At 41.1% G+C, this 12937-nt stretch overlaps 1 protein-coding gene across 2 annotated transcripts in view; it reads right to left on the bottom strand.

The window, feature by feature from the left end:
* TPST1 (tyrosylprotein sulfotransferase 1) overlaps positions 1-12937 on the bottom strand; it is a 98916-nt gene that overhangs the window by 2655 nt on the left and 83324 nt on the right. For both annotated transcript variants that reach the window (XM_049904562.1, XM_049904560.1), the window contains exon 4: positions 7726-7776. In XM_049904562.1, coding sequence (XP_049760519.1) covers positions 7726-7776 — 51 coding nt within the window. The remainder of the gene's footprint in view (positions 1-7725; positions 7777-12937) is intronic.

Here is a 12937-nt window from a genome sequence, read left to right as displayed (position 1 = left end):
TTGTTCGTCCTTTTGGCAGTCCATGGTATATTCAATATTCTTCGCCAACACCACAATACAAAGGTGTCAATTCTTCTTCGGTCTTCCTTATTCATTGTCCAGCTTTCGCAGGCATATGAGGCGACTGAAAACACCATGGCTTGGGTCAGGCGCACCTTAGTCTTCAAGGTGACACCTTTGTTTTCAACACTTTAAGAAGATCTCTTGCAGTTGATTTGCCCAGTGTAATTGTGTCTTTTGATTTCTTGACTGCTGCTTCCATGGGTGTTGATTGTGGATCCAAGTTAAAATGAAATCCCTGACAACCTCAATATTTTCTCCACTTATCATGATGTTGCTTACTGGTCCAGCTGTGAGGATTTTCGTGTTCTTTATGTTGACGTGCAATCCATACTGAGGGCTGTGATCTTTGATGTTCATCAATGTTTCAAGTCCTCTTCCCTTTCAGCAAGCAAGGTTGTGTCATCTGGATATCAGGTTGTTAATGAGTCCTCCTTCAATCTTGATGCCACATTCTTCTTCACATAGTCCAGCTTCTCAGATTATTTGCTCAGCATACAAATTGAGTAAGTATGGTGAAAGGATACAACCCTAATGCACACCCTTCCTGACTTTAAACCATGCAGTTTCCCTTGTTCCGTTCAAATGACTGCCTCTTGATTCATGTACAGATTCCGCATGAGTAATACTAAGTGTTCCGGAATTCCCGTTCTCTGCAATGTTATCCATAATTTGTTATGATTCACACAGTCGAATGCCTTTGCGTAGTCAATAAAACTCAGGTAAGCATCTTTCTTGTATTCTCTGCTTTCAGTCAGGATCCATCTGACATCAGCAATGATATCTCTGATATCATGTCCTCTTCTAAATTCGGCTTGACTTTCTGGCAGTTCCCTGTCAATGTACTGCTGCAGACACTCTGGAATGATCTTCAGCAAAATTTTACTTGCATGTGATATTAATGATATTGTTCAATAATTTCCACATTCAGTTGGATCCCCTTTCTTGAGAATAGGCATAAATATGGATCTCTTCCAGGCAGTTGGCCAGGTAGCTATCTTCCAAATTTCTTGGCATAGACAAGTAAGCACTTCCAGCGCTGCATCCGTTGGTTGATATTTTGTTGGTATTCTGTCAGTTCCTGGAGCCTTGTTTTTTGCCAATGACTTCAGTGCAGCTTGGACTTCTTCCTTCATACCATTGGTTCCTGATTATATGATACCTCCTGAAATGGTTGAACATCGACCAATTCTTTTTGGTGTAGTGGCTCTGTGTATTCCTTCCATCTTCTTTTGATGCTTCCCGTGTCGTTTAATATTTTCCCCCATGGAATCCTCACTATTGCAACTCGAGGCTTGAATATTTTCTTCAGTTCTTTCAGCTTGAGAACTGCTGAGCGTGTTCCTCCCTTTTGGCTTTCTATCTCCAGCTCTTTGCACATTTCATGGTAATACTTTGTCTCCTCAAGCCACCCTTGGAAATCTGTTCAGCTCTTTTACTTCATCATTATTTCCTTTCGCTTTAGCTACTCGATGTTCAAGAGCAAGTTTCAGAGTCTCTTCTGACATCCATTTTGGTCTTTTCTTTCTCTCCTGTCTTTTTAATGACCTCTTGCTTTCTTGATGTATGATGTCCTTCTACAACTTGTCTGGTGTTTGGTCATTAGTGTTCAACGCATCAAATTTATTCTTGAGATGGTCTCTAAATTCATGTGGGATATACTCAAAGTCGTACTTTGCCTGTCATGGACTTTATTTTCTTCCGTTTCAATTTGAACTTACATACGAGGAATTGATGGTCTGATTCGCAGTCAGCCCCTGGCTGCCTTCTGACTGATGATACTGAGCTTTTCTGTCGTCTCTTTCCACAGATGTATTCGATTTGATTCCTGTGTATTCCACCCTGTGAGGTCCATGTGTATAGTCACTATTTACGTTGGCGAAAAAACGGTATTTGCAATGAAGAAGTCATTAGTCTTGCAAAATTCAATCATGCGATCTCCGGCACCGTTTCTATCACCAAAGCTGTATTTTCCAACTACCAATCCTTCTTTCAATCACCAGTAATTATCAGTGCATCCTGATTGCATGTTCGATCAATTTCAGACTGCAGACACTGGTAAAAATCTTAAATTTCTTCATCTTTGGCCTGAACGCTTGGTGCACAAATTTGAATAATAGTGATATTAACTGGTCTTCCTTGCAGGTATATGGACATTTTCCTATCACTGACAGAGCTGTACTTCAGGATAGATCCTGAAATGTTCTTTTTGGCGATGACTGCAATGCCATTCTGCTTCAATTTATCATTCCCAGCATAGTAGACCACGATTGTCTGATTCAAAATGACCAATATCAGTTCATTTCAGCTCACTAATGCCTAGGATATCGATCTTTATGCGTTCCATTTAATTTCTGATGATTTCCAATTTTCCTAGATTCATACTTCGAACATTCCAGGTTCCAATTCTTAATGGATGTTTGCAGCTGTTTCTTCTCATTTTGAGTCGTGCCACATCAGTAAATGAAGGTCCTGAAAACTTGACTCCATCCACGCTGTAAAGGTCAACTCTATTTTGAGGAGGCAGTTCTTCCCCAGTCATATTTTGAGTGCCTTCCAACCTGAGATGCTCATCTTCTGGCACCGTATCAGATAATGTCCCACAGCTATTCATAAGGTTCTCATTGGCTAATTCCTTTCAGAAGTAGACTGCTGGGTCCTTCTTCCTAGTCTGTCTTAGCCTGGAAGCTCAGCTGAAACCTGTCCGCCATGAGTGACCTTGCTGGTATTTGAATACCAGTGGCATAGCTTCAAGCATCACAGTAACACACGAGCCCCCATAGTAGGACAAACTGACAGACACGTGGGGGTCTATTATTGGTATCAGGCTTTTCCAACTGGTCTGACTTAATGAGATTTAACTTGTTTTTGTAAACACAGTTAAAATAATCTAACTATATTTAAGCCACTGTTGACACTTGCTGTTTTTAATTTTAAAGTGAAGTGTAAAGGATGGGAGTAGAGAAGATAAGGTGGCAGTGGCTGAAGAACAGAGAGCAAATGAAAAAGGAGGCTAATGAGAGGGCCGAGCAGAATCATGACTAGTTTCATCACCATTCTAAGGTATTTGGATTTTGTCCTAAAGGCCAAGGGGACCCTTCAGAAATCTGCAATCATATTTGTACCATGTGATGGCAGTAAAGGGGTTTTCTTACAAGTGGGCAGAGCAGTCACTGTACCCATCTTCATTCTCTAATTCTTCAAATTCCCTTAATAAGGAAAAAAAAAAAAACTTATTCAACATTTAGACAGCAGTTTAAAAGGTACATCCCTTTGGGTTAGATAACATGACTACTTATAGTCACAGTGAATCTAGAGGCTGATTTTAATTCCCAAGGAGCAGGTTTTGATAGGAAATAGAGCTGACGGTGATAGCATGGATCGGGACATGGCAACTAGCACAGAGACTGCGTGGGAAACCTGGGGTGTCCTGGGGGGGCCTGAAAAGGCACTGAGCTGTGCGTGAGGACACCTGGGCTTTTTCTTCATTTGCCAACAATAAGCTGTGTGACACCTAACAAGTCACGTAAGCTCTGTGTGCTTCAGTTTTCTCACTTATTAGAAGTTAAAATAAAATCCTTTATAGGTCTTTTCCTAAACATGTGCATGTGTGATAGATGAAGTGACTTTAACTGGGAAGAAGAGCTGTGAAGTCTTTTGTCTGTTTTTTTTTTTTATAATTTTTATTGTGCTTTAAGTGAAAGTTTACAAGTCCGTCTCTCACACAAAAACTTATATACACCTTGCTACATACTCCCAATTGCTCTCCCCCTAATGAGACAGCCCACTCTCTCCCTCCACTCTCTTTTCGTGTCCGTTTCGCCAGCTTCTAACCCCCTCTACCCTCTCATCTCCCCTCCAGGCAGGAGATGCCAACATAGTCTCAAGTGTCCACCTGATCCAAGAAGCTCACTCCTCACCAGCATTCCTCTCCAACCCACTGTCCAGTCCAATCCATGTCTGAAGAGTTGGCTTTGGGAATGGTTCCTGTCCTGGGGCAACAGAAGGTCTGGGGGCCATGACCACCAGGGTCCTTCTAGTCTCAGTCAGACCATTAAGTCTGGTCTTTCTACGAGAATTTGGGGTCTACATCCCACTGCTCTCTTGCTCCCTCAGGGGTTCTCTGTTGTGTTCCCTGTCAGGGCAGTCATCGATTGTAGCCAGGCACCATCTAGTTCTTCTGGTCTCAGGATGATGTAGTCTCTGGTTCATGTGGCCCTTTCTGTCTCTTGGGCTCATAATTACCTTGTGTCCTTGGTGTTCTTCATTCTCCTTGGATCCAGGTGGGTTGAGACCAATTGATGCATCTTAGATGGCTGCTTGCTAGCGTTTAAGACCCCAGACGCCACTCTTCAAAGTGGGATGCAGAATGTTTTCTTAATAGATTTTATTACGCCAATTGACTTAGATGTCCCCCGAAACCATGGTCCCCAGATCCCTGCCCCTGCTACACTGGCCTTCGAAGCATTCAGTTTATTCAGGCAACTTCTTTGCTTTTGGTTTAGTCCAGTTGTGCTGACCTCCCCTGAATTGTGTGTTGTCTTTCCCTTCACCTAAAGTAGTTCTTATCTACTATCTAATTAGCGAATACTGGTCTCTCACCTCCCTCCCTCCCCACTCTCATAACCACAAAAGAATGTTTTCTTCTCAGTTTAAACTATTTCTCAAGTTCTTATAATAGTGGTCTTATACAATACTTGTCCTTTTGCAACTGACTAATTTCACTCAGCGTAATGCCTTCCAGGTTCCTCCATGCTATGAAGTGTTTCACAGATTCCTCACTGTTCTTTATCGATGTGTAGTATTCCATTGTGTGAATATACCATAATTTATTTATCCATTCATCTGTTGATGGGCACCTTGGTTGCTGCCATTTTTTTGCTATTGTAAACAGTGCGTCGATAAACATGGGTGTGCATATATCTGTTCATGTAAAGGCTCTTATTTCTGGGATATATTCTGAGGACTGGGATTGCTGGACCATATGGTAGTTCTATATCTAGCTTTTTAAGGAAGTGCCAAATCAATTTCCTAAGTGGTTGTACCATTTGACATTCCCACCAGCAGTGTGTAAGTGTTCCAATCTCTCCACAGCCTTTCCAACATTTATTATTTTGTATTTTTTGGATTAATGCCAGCCTTGTTGGAATGAGATGAAATTTCATTGTAGTTTTCATCTGCATTTCTCTAATGGCTAATGATCGTGAACATTTCCTCATTTATCTTTTAGCTATCTGAATGTCTTCTTTAGTGAAGTGTCTATTCATATCTTTTGCCCATTTTTTAATTGGGGTATTTGTCTTTTTGTAGTTGAGTTTTTGCAGTATCATGTAGATTTTAGAGATCAGGTGTTGATCGGAAATGTCATAGCTAAAAACTTTTTCCCAGTCTGTAGGTAGTCTTTTTACCCTTTTGGTGAAGTCTTTCGATAAGCATAGGTGTTTGATTTTTAGGAGCTCCCAGTTATCTAGTTTTTCTTCTGCATTCTTCATAATGTTTTGTATACTGTTTATGCCATGTGTTAGGGCTCCTAACATTGTCCCTATTTTTCCTTCCATGATCTTTATCGTTTTAGATTTTATATTTAGGTCTTTGATCCATTTTGAGCTCGTTTTTGTGCATGGAGTGAGGTATGGGTCTTGTTTCATTTTTTTGCAGATGGATATCCAGTTATGCCAGCACCATTTGTTAAAGAGACTGGCTTTTCCCCATTTAACTGTTTTGGGGCCTTTGTCAAATATCAACTGCTCATATGTGGATGGATTTATGTCTGGATTCTCAATTCTGTCCCACTGGTCTATGTTGCTTTTGTCTGGTTTTTAATTGACATTTTCTTATTGGATTGTAGGAATTCTCCAGATTCCATGGATGAGTCCTTTGTTTCAAATATCTTCTCCCACTTAAGGATTACTTGTTCACTCTCTTTATGATGCGTTTTAATAAATAAAAATTCTTCATTGTAATGTAGTTCAACTTATCAATGTTTTAATTATTGATTAGTACTTTTTATGTCTTGTTTGAAAAATCTTCCCCTCTTAAAGGTCATGTCGATATCTCTATTATTTTCTAAAAATATTATTGTTTTGCCTTTCACATTTAGCTTTGTAAATCCACCTGGACATGGCTTTTGTGTACGTTGTGAGGTAGGGGTGTTCCTTTAGTTTGAGTCTCAAATCCCCTTCCATCACTCCTTCAGACTTATGCAAACCAGTCTTTTTTAAAAAAAACATGGTAAATATATATATGTAACAAAACATTTGCCATTTTGACATTCTTCCTATGTATAGTTCAGTGCAGTAACTTACATTCATCATGTTGTTCAACCATCACCCTATCCATTCCCAAATTTTTCTTATGGATTTGACATTCTTTCAGGATTCTGCCTCTTGGATTATCCTCTGGCTCCAATTTCCCTGTTCATGAATCCACCCAGGTTTCTGGGACGTAATACCTCAACCGGGGCCCAGGACCCTACACCCCCCACTGTGTGCAAGGGTTGATCAGTCTTCCAGAAAGATCAGGAGTTCTTGAGCCCAGAGAAGACCTTTTGTATCTTTGATTCCTGAGGACTTATTCCAATTCCTCGCTCATAATAGATACAGTAAACATTTGAATAAGTGAAATAAATGAAAGGATGGATTAAAATTATAAATATGCTGATGAGAATGTGCTTTGAAAGCAGTTTGACATCCTTACATAATATGTACCAATTATTGATAGCTCGCTGTTATCAGAGACAGAATTCACTCACTTCAGGAAAGACAGAGCCCTCAGCCCTGGTGTGAGACACAGTGTCTCTTAGAGAGGCTGGCCCATTTATGCCAGGCTTGCTGCAGACTTTACCCAGATTCCGCGAGGTGGTACAGTTCCTTCACCAACCCACATTTGGAATATTCTTTAGAACCCGAGCCCAACGCTGAGCCTTCATTCCGGTTAACAAGCTGATCACTGGTGGCAGCAGCCCAGAGGCAGCAGCACAGTCACCGTGCTAGAAGGGACAGCTGCTGCTGCACTCAGCCAGCGGTTCTCAATCTCTTTCCCATGAGGACCTGGGAATGGCAGAGCTGCTCGATGCACAGGTAGGCCTGTCCTAACACTCACTCCCCATTTCTATTTAACTCAAGAAACAGCAGCAGAATGCTAGTAAGTGAGAGGGTACCATTACAGGGATAACCCGGAACCTGTTTTAAAAACTAGAAGTTAAAAGCTGCAACTCTCAGCATCCTTTCACCAACTTGGGGGACTTGACAGTTGAGGGTCAGTGGCCGTGTGCACAAATGTACTCACAAGTCTTCTAGGCTCTCAACAGATAAAAGTGAAAAGGCCACGGATGGATATATAATAAGAACAAAGAAGGCGCCTGGACATTTTTAAGTTAGATATCGGAAGGCTGAAATACATCAGCAAGGCCAGATTCTGGGATGTGGAATGCTGTGTGGCTTGAGAGCGACCTCAAGCCTGTGGATTTTCGTTAACAATAAAGTGTTGCCCTAGTTTTAGAAGACAATGAGCTCTCTGAAATTAAAGACTGTGGGCTGAATTACTGTTAAAACCAACAATTACCAGAGGCCAATTTTTCTACCATGAGCACGTATCATTATCTCTTAAAATGGGTTATTTCAGTGCAAGAGTCTGTTATGTAAGAGAAGGAAGCAGACACCATACCTGGGGTTTTTCTTTAAGAAAGTCAGGTAGCTGAAATTCTCCTTTGTAGACCTGGAAAAACAAAGCAGGTATGAGTTTAAGGCAGCAGACACTGTCATCATCACGTCAGGATGTTGCAGTGCCTGACACTGGACAGGCTTACTGCTCATCCCTGGTGAGCGGTAGGATGGGAGGGAAGGCTGTGAGTCCAACAGCAGCCACCAGGCAGGACTGGTGAGATCTCCATTCACCCCGATCCCTCCTGCTCATTTGCCTGAGTGTTCCCCAGCGTGGGTTGGCTGGGAGAGGGCCCAGAATATCTCAGGAAGAGAAAAAAGCATCCCAACTTTCTCAGAGAAAGGAAGCCCCAGGCAATCTCTCTCCAGCAACCAACACAGAACTCCCACAACTTAGGAACAGGCCCCTCCTGGTTTCCTTTTGAATTCTCCAATGTTACAACTCTGGATTTAATACAAGTTTACTTTTCTCGAGGTACTCAATATTCTCATGATGATTTGCATATTGGAAGGTTCTTAAAATGATACATACTTTAGCCCTGTAGAATCTTATAGTTAAAAAACATGCTTGTCAATATAAAAAAAAAAAATTATACTTCTAATACTATCAACAAGTAATTAGGAAATATATATTTTAAAATAATACCATTTATACCCACTCTGTCAGGTCGATTCCGACTCACAGAGACCCCACAAGGTTTCCAAGGCTGTAAATCTCTACAGAGACAGACTGCCACATCTTTCTCCCACGGAGTCAAGGGTGGTTACAAACTGCCGGCCTTTCAGTTAGCAGCTGATCACTTTAACCACTGCACTACCATTTACAAAACATAAAAAACCCACAAAATACTTAAGAATAAATCTAATAAAATATATGAAGACTTTTATACAGAAAACTATAAAACATTAAGAGAAATTAAAGAAGACCCGAGTAAACAGACACACCACTCTCAGGAACTGCAAAATTCAATAAAGATGTCCAGTCTCCTCAAAGGATTGCCCATCAAAATTCTAGCAGCATTTTTGTTTTAAAGGAGAGGCGATAACTTCAAATTAATTATAAAAGTTACATGAAAATGCAAAGTGCCAAGAATATGCCAAAGTAATCTTAAAAAAAAAAAAAAGTGTGTGGTCCCCTCCTGTTATCTCCAATCCCCTTCCAGGCCACTGGGGAATAAGTTGCTCAGGCCTGAGGCTCTGTGGCCTGGCTGCTTTACCGAACCAAATCAATTTGGCTGTCCCAGTCCCTTCTCCATTCGTTAGTGGGTTAGGTACCCCAGCAACTTATCCTATCTTCCTCATATCCTCTCGGACTCTCAGAAAAGCAGAATCTCCTTTCTTTCAGTCTCTTCTGCTAGAATTCAGACAGAAGATTCAACTGAAACTCAGGGGTGTCATACAGTTAGTTAGTGGCTCAGAAGGCTCCAGTTCAGCGCTCTGCAGCGACATCAAAGTCTTAGCATCTTAAGTTAGCATTAGCAAGTCTTATGGTTAAGTTTTCCTTTCTCTTTTTGCTTGGTTGTAAAAACCAATGAAGCATGACGGAGAATACAGTGGGAATATAAAATGATAAAAACTCTTTCCTGGTACTAACAGGCCCAGAGAGGTAAGCCTTACAAGAAGGGAAAAAAGTAAGTGTGTGATACCACAAATGTAATAAAAATATCAAAAGGGGTGAAGTAAGACATCAGATAAAATGCTCAATCAAAAAAGAAGTGGGAAGCTGCCTGGGGATTTCCTCCCTTCAGTATCCCACAGGGAACAAGTATCTCAAAAGCTAGGAACTAATTTTTAACTGACAAAATGAACACATTGCCATGACTCAGTAATTCCTATTCAGTACAGGAAACCAAGTACTTCATGGCTTATAAAAACAGCAAAGCGAGGAATGGAATTTCCTTTGGTTAAATGAACAGTGTTTCTGGACATACTATTCCCTGGGACTGAAGGGCTGTGGATTCTGCCTAATAGCAACGAGCCAGGTACTCAGAATCCAGACCTTTCTACAGAACCCTCCCACCTCGAGCACTGAAGAGGAATGATGAGGAAGGGATAAAAGTAGGGCTTCTGGTTTGGAGGGTTCACTGGAAAAACAGTAAGAACAATAACCGCTAAACGTTATTATTTTCTAAGAACCAGGCTTGGTTGTTCAGTAAGTGCTTCATATACATTGCCTCATCAAATCCCATGACCTCTTGAGGAATGTGCTAGCAGTATTCTCATTTATACAGCTGAAGCACTTTGTCCAGTGCAGTGAAATGGGGAGCCACTGTAGGAGCACCATGACCAGACTTCCATTTTACAGGGATCATCCTGGTTGCTCTGTTGACAGCAGACTATAGAGGGACACAGAGAGTAGCGTGGGGGTGACAGCAGTAATCCAGACAAGAGGTGATGAGGGCTTAGACCAAGGAGGGAGCAGCGGAGGTATTAAGAGGTAGGATTCTGAATTTTTTTGTTCTAATTAAATCTAGATTTCCTTAAAGACTAGACGTGAGGTGTGAGAGAACAGAGGGGCATCCAGGATGACGCTAAGGTTTTTGCTGAAATGTCTAACAACTGTAAGTACAGAGTTGCCATCAACTGAGTTGGGAAGGGCTCTAGGCACAGCAGATTTGGGGAGGAAGATCAGTAATTCAGTTGTGGATATGTTAAGCTTGAGGTGTCTACTAGAACACAAATGAAAATGTCATGTGGGCAGTTATATACACAAACCTGGAGTTCATCGATGAGGTCTGGGCTGGAATATAAATTTGTGAGTCATCTTATTAAAAAAAAAAACAAAAACCCCAGTGCCGTCGAGTTGATTCCAACTCATAGCGACCCTGTAGGAGAGAGTAGAACTGCCCTATAGAGTTTCCAAGGAGCGCCTGGTGGATTTGAACTGCCGACCCTTTGGTTAGCAGCCGTAGCACTTAACCACTATGCCACCAGGGTTTCCGAGTCATCTTATAGATGGTATTTAAAGCCTAGACATTTAATGAGATAACCCAGGGACTCAGTATGGAGACTCCCACTTCTCTGTCAGTTTGTCATACTGTGGGGGCTTGCATGTTGCTGTGATGCTGGAAGCTATGTCACCAGTATTCTAAATACCAGCAAGGTTACTCATGGTGGACAGGTTTCAGCAGAGCCTCCAGACTAAAAGAGACTAGGAAGAAGGACTTGGCAGTCTACTTCTGAAAAAACTGGCCAGTGAAAATCTTATGAATAGCAGCGGAACATCGTCTGACACAGGACTGAAAGATAAGCTCCTCAGAATACGACTGGTGAAGAGCTGCCTCCTCAAAGTAGAGTTGACTTTAATGACGCCGATGAAATCAAGCTTTCGGGACCTTCACTTGCTGACGTGGCACTACTCGAAATGAGAAGAAACGGCTGCAAACACCTATTAATAATTGAAACGTGGAATGTAGGAAGTATGAATCTAGGAAAATTGGAAGTCGTGAATGATGAAATGGAACACATAAAGACAAATATCCTAAGTATTAGTGAGCTAAAACAGGCCGGTATTGGTCATTTTGAATCAGACAATCATATGGTCTACTATGCTGGGAATGACAAACTGAAGAGAAGTGGCGGTGCATTCACTGTCAAAAAGAACATTTCAAGATCTATCCTGAAGTACAACACTGTCAGTGATAGGATGAGATCCACACGCCTACAAGGAAAACCAGTTAATACAACCACTAATCAAATACGCACATCAACTAGTAAGGTCAAAGATGAAGAAACTGAAAATCTTTACCAACTTCTGCAGTCTGAAATTGATCATACATGCAATCAAGATGCACTGATAATTCCTGGTGATTGGAATGCGAAAGTTGGAAACAAAGAAGGATCGGTAGTTGGAAAACAGGGCCTTGGTGACAGAAACGAGGCCGTATATCACATGATAGAATTTTGCAAGACTAATGACTTCTTCATTGCGAATCCTTTTTCAACAATATAAATGGCAAGTATATACGTGGACCTCACCTGGTGGAATTCACAGGAATCAAATCCACTAAATCTACTACATCTGTGGAAAGAGACAATGAAGAAGCTTAATATCATCAGCCAGAGACCGACTGCGGAAGAGACCATCAATTACTCTTAGGTGAGTTCAAGCTGAAGCTGAGGAAAATTAGAGGAAGTCCACAGACCCGAAAAATGATGTTGAACATATCCTACCTTAACTTAGAGACCATCTCAAGAACAGATTTGACACACTGAACACTAATGACTGAAGAATGGACAAGCTGTGGAATGGCATCAGGGACATCATACATGAAGAAATCAAGAGGTCATTAAAAAGACAGCAAAGAAAGAAATGACCAAAATGAATGCGAGACGAGACTCTGAAGCTTGCTCTTGAATGCAGAGTAATCAAAGTGAATGGAAAAAATGATGAAGTAAAAGAGCTGAACAAAAGATTTCAAAGGGTGGCTCGAGAAGACAAAGTGAAGTATTATAATGAAATATGCAAAGACCTGGAGTTAGAAAACCAAAAGGGAAAAACATGCTTGGCATTTCACAAGCTGAAAGAAGTGAAGAAAAAAATTCAAGTCTGCAAATTGCAAATTCAAGTTGCAGTATTGAAGGAGTCTATGGAGAAAATATTGAATGACACAGGAAGTATCAAAAAAAAAGACGGAAAGAATACAGAGTCACTGTACCAAAAAGAACTGGTCGACATTCAACCATTTCAGGAGGTAGCATACGATCAAAAACCGATGGCACTGAAGGAAGAAGTCCAAGCTGCACTGAAGGCACTGGCGAAAAACAAGCCTACAGGAATTGACAAAATACCAATTGAGGTGTTTCAACAAACGGATGCAGTCCTGGAAGTGCTCACGTGCCTATGCCAAATTTGGAAGACACCTACCTGACCGGCTGACCGGAAGAAATTCGTATTTGTGCTCATTCCAAAGAAAGGTGGATAATTTCCGAATGCAGAAATTATCAAACAATATCATTAATATCACACACAAGCAAAATTTTGCTGAAGATTATTCAAAAGCGACTGTATTAGTGTATCTACAGGGAACTGCCAGAAATTTATGCTGGATTAAGAAAAGGACATGGAATGAAGGATATCATTGCTAATGTCAGATGGATCTTGGCTGAAAGCAGAGAATACCAGAAAGATGTTTACTAGTGATTTACTAACTATGCAAAGGCATTTGACTGTGCGGATCATAACAAATAGTGGATAACACTGCAAAGAACAGGAA

The sequence above is a fragment of the Elephas maximus genome, chromosome 12 (genome assembly GCF_024166365.1).
Source record: "Elephas maximus indicus isolate mEleMax1 chromosome 12, mEleMax1 primary haplotype, whole genome shotgun sequence".
Classification (NCBI taxonomy): Eukaryota; Metazoa; Chordata; class Mammalia; order Proboscidea; family Elephantidae; genus Elephas; species Elephas maximus.
The sequence above is the reverse complement of the archived record's forward strand: the minus strand, read 5'-3'. Positions and strand labels throughout refer to the sequence as shown.